Genomic DNA, 21,602 nt, shown 5'->3' on the forward strand with positions numbered 1-21,602 from the left:
CCACATAATTTGTATGTAATTTAGGGGCATTCAGTTATTGTTTTGTAAATGCATGTGTAAACATAATTTCAGCACAAAATCAAAGTGAATTTAAAGGTATACCGTCTGCAATAAACAATGCTATGTGTGATGTACTGAAATAGCATTAGCAGCTGGCACAAACTATGAGAATCCAATGGCAATGTATAGATGGCGCCCAGAGTCGTTGTTCTTGCGCTTAATTCATGGACGACGCATGCGCACAAAAATAGTAACTCGACGATCACCTTCACCTAGGAGAGACCATCGTCATGCATAACTGTTGTGATAACACTCCATAGAAATGAGAACTAACGCCGCCTACGCGTCGTTACTTCTTACGGAATTGTATCGGAATGTCTGTGTGTCAAGATGTTATCGACTCAAATATATTTAGGTAATGTGCATTGAACTCTGATATCACTAGGTTCATAGTTTTTAGAAAATTAAGAACGACTAATCAGGTACCGGCTTTATCTTGTAACATTTTTAAACATATGCTTAATCCGTGTTTTTTAGATACAAGTTCAAAAAGTAGTTGGTTAAGATGTTCAAGTCCCAGTAAGGGTATGCCTTACTAGGAATCGCTGCGAGTCATACAGATACGACACATTAATAAACACTCATCAAGAAGCGCTCTCTTCAATTGTTTTGAATTGAGAAACCAAAACAATAAATTATATCCCGTTAAAGGCGGATCGAGTCAGTTGAGGTTTTAATACTAGGAAGCCATATACCACCAGTTGGGCCTGTGTTGATATTGACGTGTGTGGAAAATTCTATATGGATAACATAATTGTTTTTACCCTTCGAGCTGTGCGCAAATGATAAGCATGTAGTAACATCCTATCACAACACATTGCATAACAAACTTTCATTTGTCATTGTTTTTCACGTCTGTTATTGAGTTAGTTTTCCATTAAGAATATCCTAATGTTCGGCTGACTTTCTGTTTTTTACCCTATATAGAATAAAAAAAATGTATGGATAAATGGCACGAGAGATATTGTATGTACTGTTGCAGCTGTAGTGGCGAATTTAAAATAAGGTGTATCTAATTATTATTTTTAACAGAAAATTATAGGAACACATATATACAGCGTTGGATATCATTTTCTATTAATTTTATTCAAGTAGATTCTAAAATTTTAATTTAATTCATTTTTTTTTTAATTAATCTTAATTTCATATATTATTCACAACCAAGTCAGTTGCCAGGGGTTAAGTTTATAGGTAAAGTATGTTATCGTATATCTTAGCGTGTTCGCTGCAGCAGTCTGATAAATGTGGTACGCCTGTTGTTCAGCCGACCTATCTATTCAGTAATGCCCAATTCCTTCCGGCCGACCTTGCGGATATCACTCTGGTTACAAACACGCTCGAAGAAATCAAGTGCGCGGTTCTACTCCGCCAAATTCCTTTATCATACGTTTCTAATATCCTTTAAATTTGTTTTGCCTTGAGTAAAAATTTCTACTTTTACAAAATTTATTCTAGTGAATCTCAGATCCGTTTAGTTTTAAACCTATCTTGGTGCATATAATGGTATCTGTCCTTGAGACTAGAATTTCAGTCATTGTAATAAGTCACCGTATTCTTATTTTTAGTTTTGAATCAACACAAATACTGCTATAAAATAAATTCATATCAAGATAAGATAATTTTGTTTTGGGATGTTATCAACTTATTAATCACATAATGTGTTGTATACGATGCACTTAAGAAGACGAGGTCGTTGACTTTTTAGACGTATAAAGTAGATATTGTTAAACAAAAACCTAAGCATTCATTTCTTTTTAATCTTATTTAAAGTACCTTAATGCCATACCCATACCAAAATTCCATACGCTTTGTTGGTAACGGAATGGCAACAATGTTAACGAGTGAGACGCGGATCAATCCTGTTTAAACCGATACTAAAAGCTTTAAATGGTTTGTACCATTTGTGCATGCCGTCTTTAATTAAATGCCATGAAACAGTGGACGCAGTATGAAATCAGTCTCTGAGCGAAGTACACATAGCAATTATTGTACTAGATTTTTTTCCTACTATTAACACGTCTAAATTATCATTTTTCTATTGCTGTATTGATATCGGTCGCATATTAAAGTGGAGACGTCCAGCGGTATCGCTTGACATTATACAGTTGTGTAACAACCGGCCGGCTGGCCACCCGCCCCACGGCGCTGGCGGTTTGTGTCCTAAACTATTCGGTGCAAACACATTCACAGTGAAGTGCGGTGCAGTGAAGTGTACAATGGCAGAATTGTCAATAAAACAAGAACGAGCCCGGTTACCTATGCGGTTAAGCTCATTCTATGAGCTCTATAAAAAGTTTTTAAAGGAGCATGGTTGCAAGTGGCATGATGTATCAAAATTACTGTCTGTAGTTGCTGAGATTCTTTTCGATGTAGACGGTGCTTGTAGCCGAATAGCGGGCAAGGTCAGTTCACATAAGTTAAAATGTTATCATACCTTAACATAGTAAATAAACATAGGAACCACTAAAATTAGTTATTAGGATGATATTTTCTTCACATGATAGCGGTCATTCACATGATAACTAAAATAATGTAGACAAAAAATATTAATTTCTTTGTTTGTCCAAATATGATCGACAAGCTTATTTCTTTGGGCAGGTGTTACTCTTATTTGCTGTGAATGTGCTATCATAGTATAGGTTAATGAACTGTTTTTTTATATACACAAACATCATTGAAATCACCGAATAACAATTCTCATTAAGCTTCTTGCGTCACACTCAACTATTTATTTGTGTGTATACAGCCGTTACAGACGAGGTATTCCCATGTAGGGGTTCTTACCTGCACCCCTTTGTAACAGTCGGTCCCAAACAGCTGTTTAACAGTTCAATTGTTATTCAGTCTCTCGCTGGCGGTGCGGTGTGACAGAGTGAAATGTTAACTAATAACTCTCATGTTATGCTCACCATGTGTCAATATTACGATATCCTTAATGAACGATTTACAACAGTGTTTTTGATTATGCTTACCACCTTTTTGACCATTAACCAAATGAAAACTAACTGTTTTTTAACAGCTGTGGACAAATTCGTTAACTTTAACTACCCTGTCTTGTTAAATAACTATGGGTACCCACAGGTATGTTGACTCTGTACCATAAAGAATGCAAATATATTGTTGGGAAATACATGCATGACTGTCTCTGCACACATAAAAAGTAAACATCGTACGTATGTAAACAATAGTTTGATATTTATCAGTAGTTAATTGTATACAACACGGTAGTTTGCAAATAACGTCTACTATTCTGGTGATGAAAAATATTTACCAGCCAAGTGAAAGTAGGAAACTACCATGGAGTTGTTAACATACACGAATATGCTTTGGCAACGGATAACTGCGCGATATTACGTTGAGAATGCAAGGTATTTTTGTTTCTTCCGTTGCATTCAAAACTCTCAGTAAACAGTATTGTGACGACTGTAAAACTACCAATTATAACATGAATTGAAGTGCCTAATTGAAAGCCTGATCTGAAGGTCTGATCTACGCTTTTTGTTTCGAGTCAAAACAAACATGACGAAATATAGGAATAAATTAAGGTTTCCTAATAATAAAACAGATCGCGAATCAAGGCAGTTAAATGTGTAATGATAATGATAAGCGTTAGACAACACGTAGGTCGGTCGTGCGTGTCACTTTATCATTCATCTCGTCGCGGCAGTTGTACCCGCATCCGTCCCAATGATCGTTCTCAACACAGATAACACATGCTGTAGTTATTTAATATGCTTATTTGATGACGGTGTTTACAGTGATAGACCTGACTACGGGATAATGCGTGTGAAGATAGTACGATTGCGTGCTAGGCGCGTGTGCGCACACATTACTAAGACTCGTCCGTGTCGGTCGCGGGCACTGTCGGCATTGTTCAGTGCTCGCATGCGCTCCACTGACCTAATTACCCACCACTTATTAACAGATCGGACTTGGCTCTGCTGCTCACAGTTCAGAGAAAGGTGTGCTTCTTTAACGATGTCAAAATGAAGCTCTATTACAAAAACAATCGTGCGAAATTTAATAAGTATTACTTAGCATGTTTACATTGACGCGTATTTAGCTCGAGATGACGTTCGTGAACACATTGTTAAATTTGTTGCTCAAATTTCATAGTCTAAACTACAGTTTAAGAAATAATTTATTCCTTTTAACTGTCATAATGAATACATTTTATTATTGAATTCACTCTAAAAAAGAAATGTGTTGACTAACCTCAAAAAATTATAAAAGATAGACCAATGTCACTGACCCTTGGCTACAAGCTTGCTAATTGGTCAGCAATAATTAGCCTGTCTAGTTCACATAGCTATATTCAATTATAAAAAGAAAAATACGTAGTACCGTGTAATGTGAAGAAATGTGTTTGCGACGGGGCACCTCAGAGTGCGCGGGAGGGCGCTCCCACGGGTTGCCGATATTTTTAGTGCACGACGATTACTTGGCACCGGCGGCCGCACTCGGTTGCGCTAGTGATCTTTCTGAAATTCGTTCGCGCTTAGGTACGCTCTCGATCTCGAGATAGAACCAGTCTCATGTCCGGTGGCGAAGCAAACGCCGCGTAAACTAGAAAATTCGTGGAGATCTCAGTATTTAGATCGACCGATTTAAATGTGTAAATATGACGTTTCCGGAGTATTATGTGATTTATCCTGGCTAAAGTGTTTGTTATTAAACTTTTAAAACCTAAGACAAAACATAAAGTATGGCTAGTTTAAGCACCGCTGCTAACGGCACGACGAGCCCGCGACGTCAGCGCTATAACAGATCGTCCACCACGAGCGTCACACAACTATTATCAGATGGCTACTCCAGCTTCATAAATCGGCTTACCCGGCGAGGGCCCTCCGAGAAGACTGAAATTGTTAGCGAAAATAAGCTCTCTGCTCCGGTACGGTCGCGATTTGACGACAAACTCATTTCAAGTAAAAATACCGCGTTAGCAAATGCGCGAAGATTCGAGAATAATAGTAATATCACAGCATACACATCCTTAACATCCGGCCCGGCAGCGCGGAAGTTGAACGATGACCGTATGTACTCGAGTTACCTGGGCTCCGCAAAGACTCGCATCGATACATCACCTTTACATTCTACCTCCGCTATTAGTGCTCTTGGGCGCAGTGACTCATTTCGGAGAGCTCACCTAAAAGACAGTAAATCATCACCATTTACTAAACGATATCCCCTTAAAGAACCAAATAATAATATTGATAGCATTTTATTAGGTAGTACTCGTAGTCGGTTGGAAGATAAATATTCCTCAGTCTTGGATAGGATAGCGATACAGAAGAAAGAAAAAGCAAGAATAGAAAAAGAGGATCGTGACAAAACTTTAGAACCTGAGCAATCTCTGTCTCGAGGACTTATGAGAAGTTTAACGACAGCCGTATTTGGTGAAAACTCCTTTAAACGAAACAATTACTCTCGAGAGAAAACCAGAGACAAGACACCATTTCGAAACACGGCAGACAGACGCTTGTCGTCTGGGCACAAAAAAAAAGATGAATACAAAAACGGATTTGATATTCCGTTGAAAGACCGACCTTACTATGGGAAGGACAGAGATAGTGTATATCGAAGGCATCAGAGGAGATCTTTGAGGGCTGAGAAAAGTGAAAACAATGATCGAAAAGTAGGGAAACTATCATTACGTCCAGTCGATATAAACATCCATCCGGCAGCTCGTGATTTAGTATCTCCACTTCAACAGAATAACAAAGATGTGAATATTAAATCAAAAGCCACTAAAACTCCAGCCGGCTCACCTTCAAGGGAAGTCGGACAGAAACAAATATATTTTCCATCAAGTGACGAAGACGAGGACAAAACTCCGGTCGGCGATCGTATTCTCAGCGATCGGGAAACAAGGCGGAAAGAAATCCAGGGTCTTATAATGAAATATGCTCACCTGGATGAAGTGTACGGTCGTATCGGTGACAAAGACATCAAAGAAGCCACGAACGATGCTATAGCCACAAAAAAAGTGGAGCCTCTGGGTGTGGGCGACTTAGTGGTGCTTCCTCCCGAGCTGCGTAGCCGGCAGCGGCCCCAGCGACCGCGGCACCTGACACGGCACGCGGCCACGCCGCCTGTAAGCACAAGCTAACCATCCGCCTACGCACTGTGTGCCGCTAACATATACCTGGTCCGTGATATTCCAATATTCACTATTAAATATTGTGCTAGCGTATGCATTGTTGCCGTTGTTATATTTGTTAGTAGCAAGTATGATAACAACAAGATGCTCAATTTACGACAGGACAAGGTGATACTACTACCTGACTCACAATATTCGCGATAACACCGTGCAAATAGCATGTATTTCTCACCATAATATTTAAATTACGGTATAGCAATAAAATAAAAAAGAGGGTACCTATTTAATATAAAATCATTTATTGCATAGTTTAGCAAACTAACGATGCGTTGACAGTTAACTTAATTAAAAATAAAAACTATTATGAGTACAGTCATAGTGCATGTTTTAACTTTTTTTGTGCGTGGATTTAAAGCTCATATGTCTCTCTTGTGTGTTAAAATGTTTTCGAGTTCAAAATTTAAACGAAGATTTGATAATTTTGCTTGTCGTAAAGTTAGTAACCCTATTATTTTTAAGAGAGGTTCGGGTGGACACTTATCCTAAAAGACCTGTGTGCAAGCTAATAGTGTAAGCGATCGGAATGTGAGTGGTGTGTCCTGATCCCATCCCCGTTGCGTCCCGTCCCGGTCCCGGCAGCGCGGCGCGAGCGGGCGGCCGAGCGCTGCGCTCGTCTCGGTCGCCCGCCGGCTGGCTCCGCAGCGCCCACCCGTCCGCCCTCTAACAGCATGTACCTCCGACACACCATACCAATTGTCGCTTGTCTGACGGGCAACCGTTCCATTGTCTGATTGTTGGGTACAACACTACTCGGGTCGTGCGGATCGCGTGGCGCGCTCTCCGTGCATGTGCTGGCGTGTGGCGTGTCGTCTGGCGGCGCCGGCGTGTGCGGCGGCTCGCGGACGCGGCTCGGACGGCGGCGGCGCGGCGCTGGCGCTTGCAGAGCTCCCGGGCACGCTCCTCCGTCAAGGACGACAAGGACGGACATCTGGTCTACTGGCCCGGATATGTCATGGGAGCGAGATGTTCGTGTCCACACCCATAACTTAACCAACTGTATTTACACTTATACACAAATACAATATCAATACAAAAACAATATCAACCCGTTACAAAAATCCAATACACACAAAATATATACTATGACACTTTCACATGATCAAACTCCAGATACACATTCATCACACTATTACACGACAGATGGCCAAAAATTTTATAAGAAACACGAGATTTCTTAAAATTTAACCTCCGCCAAGTCCAGTGATTCGCGTTTTGAAGATTTGAAACTTAAATAATCCGCTTTTGAAATTGTATTTTTTTTTAATTTTGATAAAAACAGTAACTACTAAAGAATCCATACTAATGGATTTCAATCAAAGTCATGTTGGAGCCTTAGCCATTGATTATCTGTTACTATTGTAATCTGTTACTATCATACTCTGACAGTACTTTAAAATCTGCCTTACAATAAAGTAAGTACAGTTCACAGTGAACAGATTATCAATACCGATTCCTTCATGACTTTGTACATTATACATTTGACTAAATATGCTGCCTTGGTTTCATTGCAGACAAAATCATCGACACGCTTGGTGAGGGTACCTTCGGCAAGGTGGTCGAAGTGAAGGATTTAGAATTGTAAGTATCTCAGGATTTAGGATTTTGAAGAAACCTTTTTAATGTAAGATTTAGGAAACATGCAAATGGGAACATCACTATTGAGTTTATAACAAAATGGTAATATATTTGATCAATAAATAAATACTGCTTAGCATAGCGTTCTAAAAAAGTAGGTATTGTAGTGTCACTCTGAAATATAGCTCAGACAATTGTTTGGCAGAACAGCCCTAATTCATTCCTATTTATACTTATTTAAACACATTTTCACTTATTGCCAGAAATCAAAGCGTTTTCGTTCAAAAATAAAGTGTAATTTCTTATTATAAATTCCAGAGAGCACAGAATGGCACTGAAGATTATCAAGAATGTTGAGAAATACAGAGAGGCTGCTAAACTCGAGATAAATGTTTTAGAAAAGTTAGCTGAAGTCGACCCTGATTGTAAAAAGTAAGTGTTTGAATAAATTGTATGTTATTATTGTGTGCAGCGTCATATGTTGATAGTCGAGGCTGGTGTGGCCGACGCCGACGCCGGCGAATGTAGCAATATTTGACCTTGCACGTTTATATGCGACGTTATTGCTCCTAGCTGGCCGCCTGCCAGCGAAGAACCCGATGTCAACTCTTATACACAAAAATACCACCCGTGATACCCCTACACATTATTTGATTCTATGTAATTCATTACATGAAGAGCAAGATTACTTTTCACCGAATAATTTACATAGTTTCCATTTTTAAAGTTTTAAGACATATTAATAGAGTGGTTTCTTTCTTTTCCAGCTTGTGTGTTAAGATGTTGGACTGGTTCGAATACCACGGGCACATGTGCATCGCATTTGAAATGCTCGGCCAGAGTGTATTTGACTTCCTGGTAAGTGTCGAGTTATCTTATTTTGCATGTTAATGTGCAGTTACAGTATGCGTCATCGCAATGATAAATAACGAACCGCACAATAATGGGTTTCCGACATGCAGGCTTTAACATTGCCCCAATCTAAATAAATTGAGGCTTAGTAACTCTTTATGAGTTTAATAGGTAATTTTCATTTGACATTGATATCAAAATCTATGACGACAATTATTGTTTAAGATATACTATTATGGTATAAAAAACATTAATTACACTTCATTCGTCTTACTTATCTATAAGAGAATTTATTTTAATGAACTTGCACATGTTTTATATATAGTTGTTTTTACAAAATTATTTCTAAGTAATTAAGCCACTTCTAAAAAGCGATTATAGACCCTGAATCAGAGCTACAAATAATAAACGATTTGCGTTTCATAGTTGTATTGAAATGCGTAAGCAACATTTTGATTTCCGCATACACGAATATACTTAAACAATGTTCATAATGTTTGATGATGTAACAATGTTTACACAAATACTGGCTTCCTTGTCAGTTTCTTTTTAACGCAACTTATCCTGGTCTTCATGAGTCATGTACTGACTACTGTGAAGAAATAACGAAAAGTAGTTTTTTACTCATGTAAATGTGCTCACAACACATTTAGACTTATTAAATATTGTATATATTTTGCAGAAGGACAATAACTACCAGCCATACCCGCTGGAGCAGGTGCGGCATATCGCCTACCAGCTCATATACAGTGTGCTGTTCCTCCATGACAACAAGCTCACACACACAGATCTCAAGCCAGAAAACATATTGTTTGTCGACAGTGATTACGAAGTCGTCAGTGTATACAATGCATCCAAAAAGGTAAATATACTTGATCATAAACTTCTGAATATGTTTTACTCTGACCTTTACATTTGTCTGATCGTACTTATCCGACCTCTATGTGACTTTCACTGTATGATAACCCAAGGGTACGAGAATGTTTTACTTGAGAATAATAAAGATTGATACATGAGAGCTGGGGCTCAATTGAATGTGTTGATAGTACATATTTTCTCCTATTGATTCAGTTTTTTTCAAATCGCACCTGCATTTCCCAGTCATATTCTACATTTGCAAGTTCGATACAATGTAGTAAAACGAGCCAACAAAACTATTACGCATGAAGTCGTACGCAGCTGTAAAATCTTAAGAATATGCATGTGTTTGGCCAAGTAGTGACTAATCGTTCTCGAGCTCAAAATAGAGCAGTTTTGCTATTTTCAAAATTTTCTTAAGATTTGTTTGTGAGACCGACGTCATGGGAATAAATTTGTCAATTGTGCTTCAAGCTCATCTCCGCTTTAGTATTTATAGAAACAAATGACATGTGAGTGCCCGATTCGGATCAACGAAAATGGCATAGCATAAATATGTTGTTTAGTAAAAACATTGATTTGTTTACAGAAACACGATTTAATGCGCGTTAAGCGGAGTGACGTGAGACTGATTGACTTCGGTAGCGCGACGTTCGACCACGAGCACCACAGTACTATCGTCTCCACCAGGCATTACAGAGCGCCAGAGGTCATACTAGGTATGTCACATCAGAACTATACTTAGCTTCCTATTTGAGTTCAGCTCATCAAACTTACTCCTTTAGTCTGGAAATTTGTAATCATGAGTTATTAAAAAAAAATCATCACAAGAAGCCACATTTTTTTACAAGTTATGTGGTTGTCCATCAAATTTCAATACTCAATAAAATATTGATCAGTTAGTCCACGATCATGCTTTCTTTATCACTTTCTTTTCACATCTGCTAGTGCCACTAAAACATTAGTTACAAAAATTCACTCTGTTTACTTTATAAATGTTCAGTATTGTGATGTTTTCTCTTCATATGACTTTACAGAATTAGGTTGGTCACAGCCATGTGACGTGTGGTCCATCGGTTGCATCATGTTCGAGCTGTACCTCGGCATCACTCTTTTCCAAACACATGACAACAGGGAACATCTCGCCATGATGGAGAGGATCTTAGGACCTATACCTTACAGGTAAATAATTCCGTAAAATATATTAATTTTAAAAAAGGTGCTGTCATTTCATGAATTGTTGTTTTAATTTTTACACTACTTTAGTTAACATAGACAAGTACTAAACTAAAATCTATCAGCCAAACAGTCAGTTGGTCTTTCTTCCTTTAACTGAATTGAACTAAACGTAGCGAAATCCATCTGTTTTTTGCCTTATGATGTCTTTGTGCATTTACTAAAACACTGGTACTTGCTGCATTCAAATAACCGACAATTCTTGACAAGTTTCTTACTCACTTCTTACGTAACATCTCGACATCAACATCTTGCTTACTTTTAAAAGTAGTCCAGTTATTACAGCAGTATTGTACATTTTGACGACCTTCGTGGTCGAGTGGCGTAGGCACCGGTTCCAAGGTGCCGCTAGCTCTAAGGTCCCGGGTTCAATCCCCGGTCGGCTCAATGTAAAAAATCTTATTCCTACATTTTCTCTGGTCTGCGTGTTTGTGGTACCTTCGTTATATCTGACTTCCATAACACAAGTGCTTTAGCAACTTACTTTGGGTTCAGAACGATGTATGTGATGTTGTCCGCATTTATTTATATTTTATTATATCGTTTTAGAATGGCAAGGAAAACAAAAACGAAATATTTTTATCACGGGAAGCTAGACTGGGATGAAAAATCGTCAGCTGGAAGATATGTCAGAGAAAACTGCAAACCACTGATGGTAAGTAATTTAGTAAAACATTTTCATCTGAATCTCATTTTGATTTCTATCTTATTATCAAATGAATATCATTCGGATAACTGATTATGCGAACTCAAAATATGGTTACTAAAACACATTGAAAATTCTTGTCTTGTTTTGCAGAGGTACCTCCAGACTAACAGTGAAGAATCGCGACAGTTGTTTGACCTCATAGCGCGCATGCTCGAGTACGAACCTGCTCAAAGAATAACGTTACGGGAAGCGCTTAAACACCCCTTCTTCAACAAACTTCCACAAAACCAGAGGCTCGGTTAGTACCACGCTTGCTCTCCTTCACTTCACTGTACACTACACATTATCAATACGTGTCCACGAAAAGTCCAAAATATCAATTGTGATTAAATCGTAGATATTCTTTAAAAAATACAGCGTTTATCTATTAGAGAAACTATATTTGAACACCGAAGTCTTAACATTTATTACATAGCACTTCACGAAGCCTAATATATGATGAGTGATCTTTTGTTATAGGACACCAGTTTACAAGGCCGTCATTCATTAGGTCAGGCCTTTTTGTCGTTAGACGCTTATCTAAAAGCTTACTTTTATTTATTAAAACACATGTTGCAACATGACGTTATCATTCATTGGTTTATTGTGTTGTTAGTGTGCGTTAATTTCTTTCGCTTACTATTTTCAAATTCTACATAATTATGTTTCGTCGTAACCACCGCTGTTTATTTTATTTTGACTTTTTTCAATGTTTCGTTGCGGGTGGAATCTCACGGTGACGTTTTCCAGTTGCCAATGTGTATTGAAGGAGGTTCTCCCGCGTGAGTTGTGTGTGGTCGCTGGCTGACCGTGCGTGTGTTGCAGGCCCTGACCGCGCGCGCGTCGGCGGCGAGAGCTCGGGGTCGCGCGAGCGCTCGCACTCGCTCAGCAGGTGAGCGCGCCTGTACAGTTATGAAGTGATAAGTGATCATTATTTTGTCGAACATTGTAATCTAGGTAATATTTTGTTGTGAATCGGTACTTCTCAATTTGTATTTATAAAGTAACTATTATTCAAAATAAAGACTGTCAGTCTGATTTTGTTTTTTAATTTAAGAGTATTTTATTTATCATCATGACCACAAACTTCCAATAAAGAGTTCTTTTTTGTCTATTTAGTGGTAAAAGATTTGCTGATTAATTGTATATTTTTTAGGACATAACTAATAAATAATTGTAATGTTATTATAAAAGTTGAAATAAAAACCTAGTTTCTACCAAGACCCAACTTGTAGATTATCCTATAATACCGTAAAATAGGGTGAATAGAGCTCCAAGGGGTAATAAAAATATAATAGTGTGTTTCGGGAGTCGCATGCTTATACTAACATCCAAACTCCGTTGATACTTTATTATTTTATTAAATGCGTGAGAATCTTCATGTTATTTTCGTTTGAATCATAAAAAATCGAAAAGTTCAATAAAGCTGTGATTCTATTCACTCTGTTTTACGCAACTTCAATGTAAAAACCTATTTGAGAGACATATTTCTATCAGAGTTACTCTTCCTGTTGGAGCTGATTTGTGATTAATCTATGATAAATAATAAAGATCCTTACGAAGACTAGACAAAGAACAAAACCTGTGTTCTTATTTATCCTTCAGTCGTAAGATACTGTATGTATCACCAGCGCCTAAATTAGTGTACCGATATGAATGTTGTTTTATTCAATGAATTCCGAGCAATGCTTCTAGAAATTAATAACATTACGATGTACGGGGTAAAGAGGCTCCAAATAGTTCGTATAGTATAACGCACTGGTGCTAGCCGATTTGAATTTGACTTGACACACTACAAAACGGGTTTGACTTTTAAACAAGTAATTATATTCGGTCAAGCCGGCTTACAGTAGATATTATTACAAACACTAAAGTGATGGATAAATAAAAAAAGTGTAATGTTATAATCAATTTATTTCAAAATGTACATATAAATACCGTATATTCATGGTTCAAGTTTAAGGTTTAACTTATACTATAATTTGAAAGAAGCGAGTTTTACCTCAAACAGCTCTTGAAATACGTCGTATTACATCACATAAACAAATACAAAACCTGCTTGATAAATTTTATAAGAGCTTACCAAGCCATAATTTTATCAATAAATAACACTTAAGTACAAAATATAACTAATTTCAAGGTTGCTTTTGGAATGGTGAATAAATATAACAGTAACAGTCGTCACACACGCGCAACATTAACAAAGTCGCTATGTAGATAGTTTTGAGATATCAGCAACGGTGTGTGACCCGACCGTAGAGATAACTTCAGGCGACACAATAAATGCCTTTTAATATTTTAAATCGTAATAAATATAATTTCAGTCACTTAAACCGCCACATACGTTAAGATCACTTGCAAATCCATTAGAACAGCCCGTTGGTCAATCTACTTAAATCAATGTTAGAAGCAAGATTATTTGTTATTATTATACCTACACTGCAAGCGCTTGAAATCATACTCGGATAACTTAGAGGTGTTCATATAGGTACATACGATTGTTACAGCTTACATAGACATGAGAACATATTTACAACTCGATTAAAGATTCAGTACTGACATAATACACATCTGGAATGTTTAACTACCGATAGGTATATGAAGCACGATTAGATGGCGCACTAGCAAATATCTCACATTTTATATCTGTTGACAATATGTAAGCGAGGTACAGGTCGCAAAACTCATTCTACCCGATGCTTGTAGATTAGTCGTACCGCCATACTTGAGTATGGAGGTAGCATTGATCACGCGTCGGGTGTTAAGAGTGAGTGTTGGCGAGGTTCAAGCGCTGCGAGTGCTCCCACTAGATCATGTCGACGCGCACGTCGGCTTGCGGCCACTCGTACACCGGGGGCACGGCCGGCGCGTACCGCACGTCGTACATCTGAGCGCGGATGAACGCCTCCGTGTCCAGCGGCTGAGGGAACACTGATGCTTTTTCTAGAAAAAAAATACGATGCTAAATATCAATATCACCCACAATGTAGCATGAAGAACAAATTCTTAGATTTAAAAACAGCAGGCAGGGACAGACACAGTTATCTGAGCGCTGTCGGTGATCGATTCCCTCATTTGAGAACTACTCAAGAAAGAAATCAATTAAGATTTAAGTGACAAGTCCTCCAAAACAGTTGTAGAAATAGAATTTCATTCCCGATTATTTGAAGACTCTCTTTCGAAGTCCTATATAACATATTATTAACTTACGGCATTTGTAGGCATGTTCAAAGACCTTCTTAGCAATTTTGACGGAGCAATTCTGAATGTCCTTGAGTGGCGGATATAGGCTGCCTTGGTCCAAGTCGTCCTGACTAACAATGTCTGCCAACGCCTGGACAAAAACAAAATTTAAAATATGTGACACGATATCAAAATCCTTTAATAGCTCTAGATTTCATGAACATAATAGGTTATCAACAGATTATAAGATTGTACTGTTCAATTCTAATTACATTTATGAAAAGATTTTTTCTAACAAGAAAAAAAACACGACATGTACCTCTGCGGAGAGCAGTAAGAAGTCCTCAGAGATGTCGATGATCCCGGCACAGATGATGCCGAGCGCAAGTCCCGGGAAGATATAGGAGTTGTTTCCTTGTCCCGGCCTTAGGATACGTCCATCCTTAGTGTGGTACTCCGGGAACGGTGAGCCTGATGCGAAGATTGCGCGCTCCTGGAATTATACAATGATGCTCAGTTGGGAATTCGACATTATTTTATAAATGTGTGAGCAAAATACTCCATGAGGCTTGAAATAATGATGGAAACATTGTTTTAATGTTTTACTGGGGGCGAAACGGGAATGCTTTTGCAGGCTACGGCGTACTATTAATAAAAATTAATGTCTTGCCAAAAAATGGCTAAATATTTTTTGACGGAAGTCCATGTTTATGTATTTTTCAGCTCTTGCCAATTTCTATTTATTACTCACATCGGTGTTAGTGTAGGCGTCAATAGCTGTGCATTCTGCCTTACTGGTGGGGTTAGACAGGGCAAAGATGACGGGGCGGTCGTTGTAGGTGCCCATCTTGCGCAGGATCGCTGGCGTGAAGGCACCTCCGATTGCAGCGGCACCTGTACAATAGAAAAAAAAGCTAGCAGATATAGTTCGAAGGTACAATTTCGAATGCCACCCTTTTAGACAGCTAAAACTTGGTTAAGGATTGTACTAGTTATTTTCGGTTATGGCTTGGTAAATACCGCCAATGCATGACTGTCTTCACGCGCATATTCGATCATCAAACATCTTATACTTACCAATAAGTACGGATGGTTTAGCAATATCCACAACTTCTTCTAGCGTGCGTACAGGCTGGCGCTCCTTGGCGAACTTCTCCTTGTGTTCGTTGAGGCCGCCCTCGGGCCGGTTCTTGACGATGAGCCCCTTGGAGTCCACCATCCAGATGCGCGCGCGCGCCGCCGCCTCCGCTGTGCCCTCCGCCTTCATCGCCATCACGCACAGCTCCGCGATACCCAGCGATGCCTAACACAATATGTTTTAATTATTTTTCAATAATACAAAAAGTTCATAAACTGTAAAATTATTTAGAATTAAGAAGTCAAACACTACATCAAGTTGTATTTCAGATATCACCCTGCTCTTCAAGACGATCGTAATGCGATTGTTCCTCGTATTAGAGGCTTGACAAAAAGAAAAGACGCACAATATCTCTCCGCGCTCTGTTTCCAGTGTATTTTGTGCAACGTATCTAAACGTTTTGTATAAAAAATTATGAAGGTGCGCCAAACATTTGCTCACCTCGCCGGCACCCTGGAACACGATGGTGTTTTCTGAGAGCTTCTTGCCGGTGATACGCAGACTGGCCAATAGACCCGCTACGGCCACTGCTGCAGTTCCTTGGATGTCATCGTTGAATGTGCAGTACCTAATAAACAAATCAGTGAAATTTACTTCCATAGTAGTTTAATGTGCCATTTTTACGGACTTTGTTTGTTAAAGCGAGTTTCCTTATATTATCTATAAATACTTCACCAGCTTTAATCACATCTAATTTTGGCTGTCAAATATGGGGTATTTAAGGGTTAATAAATCTTATATACCCGATATTTTAAAGCCATCTCTAAAAGTTCTGTAAGGTGTAAGAGTTTAACAATCAACTTTTCCGACACGTACTTGCCACGGTACTTCTCAAGCAGCCTGAAAGCGTTTGCATTTCCAAAGTCCTCAAACTGAATGAGACAGTTCTGTCCGTAGCGGCGCACGACAGCTGTCATGAACTCGTCGATGAATTCATCGTACTCTTTCCCGCGGACACGGTGCTGACGGAGACCGATGTAGAGGGGATCCTCAAGCATTGTCTGGTTGTTAGTACCCACGTCTGAAAAACAAAACGGTTGTTTAAAACGTAGAGAAATACATTTATTAATTTAGGATTAAATCCTAAAACTAACGTATGATCGATGTGTTAGCAGTGTTACTATAGAATCCTTGTAACAAGATGCCGATAATCACGGCCATTTGAGATTTCAATTTTTGTAATTTTCAGGCTTACAGAAAGCTAAGGTATGTGCCTATTTATCAAAGAGTTGAGTGTTGTGTAATAAAGAGTGCCTATTCAATTCTCAACTGATTAGAAAGTGTGGTATTTACCTAAGGTGATGGGCAAACACTGGTGTGGCTTGATGCCGGCGAGGGCGGTGTACAGCGAAAGCTTGCCGACCGGGATGCCCATGCCGCACGCGCCCAGGTCACCCAGACCCAGGATACGCTCGCCGTCCGTTACCACGATAGCCCGGACGTCGGTTTCGGGCCTGTATAATGATAAAGTAGGTACCTCTTAACAAATTTAACGTCGTAATTTTATATCAGTAGCAAGCAAGGGTTAGAAAGCAGCAGCTTGTTGACGTGTATATTTTCAGTTATTTACTGAATAAGTCAGTAAAGCAGAAAAACTATTTGTGTTCGTACACTAACTGCAACTCCTAGATTATAATCTAGTATTAGTTAGGAATTTACATCCTTATTTTGAATTCTACTTTATGACATTTTCTTAGAAGGATAATTTCAATGCCTTCATTGTCATGTATGTAATAAAACACACAACTCACCAGTTCTTAAGTATATCGTAGACGTGTCCCTTATCATTGATGGTGATAAAGAGTCCTCTAGGGCGGCGGTATACGAGCCCAAACTTCTGGCAGGCCAAGCCCACAGTAGGGGTGTACACGATGGGCATCATGTCGGCTACGTTCTCACCCACAAACCGGTAGAACAGGTGCTCATTACGGTCCTAGATAAACAGATTTATTCTCATTACTTGAAATAAATACATACGTTGAAGGTAACAAGAAGTGTTTTGTTTTCAACCATTATTCACCAAAGTGATGTCAGAATTCGATAAGTAAATATTGCAAATTGGGTAAGCAATGTATGCTGACACATCTCATTTCACTAAACTTAAACCTTGTTGAAGTAACCTTATGAATTCGAAACTTGGTAAAATTCCCTTAGATCAAGTAACTTTGGAGCTAAATAAATAGCATTTGCAAGGCCATACCGTTCTTAATTATTTCCGCTAGATCAATCACCACAGGTTTGATAATTGAACCATTCGCAATCTACGAGTATTCTTAACTTTGTAGTTAGTCTGAGTTGGTAGTTATGGTCCGGCCTCGCCTTTGACAGGATTTATGATTCACGAAATACGCTCACTATGATTTAGGTAGGTTTGTAATAAAATACACCAACGCAGACAGGTTGTCTTAATACTTAAAATTACAAAACTAAAACAGATAGAGTGACTTGTAGTTTCAGTTAGCGAATCCTAAATGGCAGTACATAACTATTCTTGAAAAATTATTAGTCGTACCCATTTAATAATAATAATAATAATAATAAATCTTTATTTCAGACCAGGTCCATATAAAAAGTAGGTAACACAAAACATCAAAGAAATAAAATAAAATACAAATTACAACACAGTGTGAAGGCTTAACCAGTGTCTTAGCAACTGAGAGTCCCACCTATCAGTCAATACGTTTAGGACGCTATTGGTGCTAGTCCGCACTCGGTGAAGAAGTGAAGCACTGCGTTTTCTGATGATGGCATTAAAACCATCAGTGTGCGCGTCAGCAAACATGCCCGAGGCACTGCAGAACCGCGGCAACCTGAGCAGCGTCCTAAATGTATTGTTGTATTGTACACGCAGGGCGTTATACGTCATCCGCGTATAGTTTACCCACAGAGAACACGTATACAATGACTGGCAATAGGCTTTAAACAAAGTCACTTTTACCGAATCACTGCATCGCCGAAACCTGCGGGCCAACATATTGCTTCTGACCGCCAGCGCCCTACGTTCCCTCTCCAAGTCTTTATCATCCTTCAAGTCCTCGGAGACCCAGTGACCGAGATACTTGAAATTCGAGACTTGCTTCAACTCGCTACCACTTAAGGTGACAGGAACTGTTGCATAACTTTTGTTGCTAGCCTTAAATATCATAATCTCACTCTTTCTCGAATTGTATTTCAGTCCATGAGCCTCCGCATACACTTCACATATTCTAACTAACTTTTTTAACGCTGCCATTGAAGGGCTCAACAGTACCATGTCGTCTGCGTAGCTTATGTTGTTAACACAAACACCGTCTATGTGACATCCGACGCCGGTACTGTTGAGCTCACCAATAAGTCCGTTCATATACAGGTTGAAGAGTCTGGGTGAGGTCAGGCCACCCTGTCTCACTCCACAATTCAACCTGTACACTGCTGATGACGCCCCAGCCCATTTCACTACATTAGTCTGATTGTTGTACCAATGTTTCAATAAGGACACAACCTCCTGGTTACAAGACGTTTCATCTTCCAACTTTTCCCATAACTTTCTGTAAGAAACGAGGTCGAACGCCCTTGACAGGTCCAAAAAGCAAGCATACACCGGCGTCTTTCTGGTCACGTAGTACTGAACAGTCTCCTTGAGGCACATGATAGCACTCTCTGTTGACAAACCTGTCCGGAAGCCAAATTGTTGGTCGTGGAGGTTGATATGTTTATTCAAGTGCTGGTCAAGCAGACTGTCCAATACTTTGGCCACTATTGTGGCTAAAGATATCGGCCTGTAATTTGATATATCCGAGGCATCTCCACTCCTGTTTTTAATTATGGGAATTACAACTGTATGCATTAACCGATCTGGTAGGTATGAATGGCTAATACAGAGATTAAAAAACATTGTTAAAATCCGCGGTAAATGAGCTCCTGCGTACTTTAGATGTTCTATACTTAGACCATCATGACCTGGTGACTTGCCTTTGACCATACCTCGGATAACATTCTTCACCTGCTTATTAGTGAACCTGACAGCGACATCCGACTCCGCACTTTTACATCTCTTTACGTCCTTGTGAGTGTCTGTAGGAGACAAGGAGTCTATCTTTAACTGAAGACGAAACGCTTCAGCTATTTCAGTTGGTTCATGAATGCCAGAAACACTCACGGGATGGCCAGGCTTCGGATTTAAGCTATTTGTATTCTTCCAAAAATTTTTAAAATCTTTCTTGTTATGTTGATCTGCAATTTTATCCATTTTAATCTGTTGTTCATTATTTTGACACCATTTTAATTTCTGTTTAAATATAATTCTAGAATTACACATATCATTATATTTTTCTCCCGAAGTCGGTTTCCCACTAGCTAACCAATCTATGTAACAACGCCTGGCAATAACGTGACTATCTCTGACATGTTTGTTCCATCCTGTGACATACTTTTTACGCTTGTGTATTTTACAACATTGTTTACTCGCTTTTGAAGCTTCTGTCAATACTGTAACTAAATCATTGTACATTTTATCTAATATTACTCTATGGTTAACGTTATCACAAAATCTATCTGCACATTCACTACATTGCTCAGGAAAATCAATAAACTTAAGCTGTGAGTTACATATATTAATATATTTCTTAATTTGACTACTGTCCCTGTCTCCCCATATAACCTTGTTTTTACTATAACTAATTGAAACAACTTTGGCTTTAACTAAATCTAAATTGCACTCCATAAGGACAGGGTAATGGTCTGACCAATAAATATCATACAAAATTGAAATATTTAACACAGAGAGCCGCGCGGCACTCGTCAGCACGCAGTGGTCGAGCCATCTTCGCGAACCGTGCGCGTCGCTGTCAAACGTATACGACTCTGGTGGCAATAGTTCTATATCCGCGCATGACCACCTCTGTTCAATGCAAAAACTACTTAGTTCATTATAAAATAGCTCACCCGGGTGGGCATTAAAGTCCCCCAACATGTACACTGACTCTACACTGTTGTTTTCGATAATTGCATTAATTTCGCACAAAGTTTCGGTGAATTCTAATAAATTATCAATAGAGTTTGTAGGCATGTATACAGAAAATACTAGTAAAGAGCGATTATTTATGCCTAATTTCACCGCACATAAACGCACACTGGTACACTCGATGACTGTGGCTATTGGGAACACGTCCTTCTTCCAAAGTAAAGCCACACCCCATATGGCCTGCCTCTCAGTATACCGGCCGAAGTATCCACTGCTGACTTGCCGGTGTATGCAAAACTGTCGTCTATACTACCCAAGCAAGGGATATCATGCGGTAGGAGCCAAGTCTCTTGCAAGGCTATGACATCCGCTGAGTTACAAATTCGCCTGACACATTCTTTCGAGCGGCTCACTCCTTTACAATTAAAACTAATTAACTTGGCTACATTCATTATGATTATTTAAGTTTAAATTCAATTTGTTATGTCTGCCATTTGTTCGCCATTTAAAATCTACAAAACGACGAAAAGCTATACCCTCCGGCCAAAAATCATGTTCCATAAAAATGTCCAATTTATTTCTAGGTATAAATATTTTGTATGAATCATAATCTTTTGCAACTGTCATATTCATTTTTTCCATGGTAACTTCAATATTCGCCTTATTTTGAATATACTCGGTTATGCTACACACGGTTACAGCCTTCGCAACATTATAAATATATATCGGAATTTTTATTTCTGCCGCCTTGAAATTAGAATCCGGCGTAACAATTGCTTTTCCTCTGTTCCCCACAAATCTATTCCGGTATCTTTTTCTCTGTACCTGTATCCATTCTTCAGGCACAGTTTTAGATTTCCATGTTCCGTCTTGTGCAACATCGGCAAATGATTTCTGATGCAATTGTACA

The 21,602-nt window shown here is 38.9% G+C and overlaps 2 protein-coding genes across 9 annotated transcripts in view; one reads left to right on the forward strand and one right to left on the reverse strand.

Annotated features, from left to right (window-relative positions):
- LOC113492627 (serine/threonine-protein kinase Doa) overlaps window positions 1-13,010 on the forward strand; it is a 48,479-nt gene extending 35,469 nt beyond the window's left edge. For 6 of the 8 annotated variants that reach the window (XM_026870190.1, XM_026870191.1, XM_026870188.1 and 3 more), the window contains 10 exons: window positions 7,104-7,185; window positions 7,732-7,798; window positions 8,114-8,227; window positions 8,563-8,653; window positions 9,330-9,509; window positions 10,095-10,224; window positions 10,543-10,687; window positions 11,291-11,396; window positions 11,541-11,688; window positions 12,255-13,010. In XM_026870190.1, coding sequence (XP_026725991.1) covers window positions 7,104-7,185; window positions 7,732-7,798; window positions 8,114-8,227; window positions 8,563-8,653; window positions 9,330-9,509; window positions 10,095-10,224; window positions 10,543-10,687; window positions 11,291-11,396; window positions 11,541-11,688; window positions 12,255-12,325 — 1,134 coding nt within the window. In that variant the 3' untranslated portion in view covers window positions 12,326-13,010. Of the gene's footprint in view, window positions 1-2,468; window positions 6,155-7,103; window positions 7,186-7,731; window positions 7,799-8,113; window positions 8,228-8,562; window positions 8,654-9,329; window positions 9,510-10,094; window positions 10,225-10,542; window positions 10,688-11,290; window positions 11,397-11,540; window positions 11,689-11,909; window positions 11,941-12,254 lie in introns of those variants that run through there. The other 2 variants (XM_026870186.1, XM_026870187.1) reach the window with 2 other exon arrangements.
- A 317-nt stretch (window positions 13,011-13,327) lies between these two features.
- LOC113492630 (NADP-dependent malic enzyme-like) overlaps window positions 13,328-21,602 on the reverse strand; it is a 41,594-nt gene continuing 33,319 nt past the window's right edge. The window contains 9 exon segments of the mRNA XM_026870197.1: window positions 13,328-14,372; window positions 14,640-14,763; window positions 14,932-15,105; window positions 15,364-15,506; window positions 15,690-15,915; window positions 16,192-16,318; window positions 16,567-16,771; window positions 17,044-17,204; window positions 17,502-17,683. Coding sequence (XP_026725998.1) covers window positions 14,236-14,372; window positions 14,640-14,763; window positions 14,932-15,105; window positions 15,364-15,506; window positions 15,690-15,915; window positions 16,192-16,318; window positions 16,567-16,771; window positions 17,044-17,204; window positions 17,502-17,683 — 1,479 coding nt within the window. The 3' untranslated portion in view covers window positions 13,328-14,235.

The sequence above is a fragment of the Trichoplusia ni genome, chromosome 4, assembly GCF_003590095.1.
Source record: "Trichoplusia ni isolate ovarian cell line Hi5 chromosome 4, tn1, whole genome shotgun sequence".
Taxonomy (NCBI): Eukaryota; Metazoa; Arthropoda; class Insecta; order Lepidoptera; family Noctuidae; genus Trichoplusia; species Trichoplusia ni.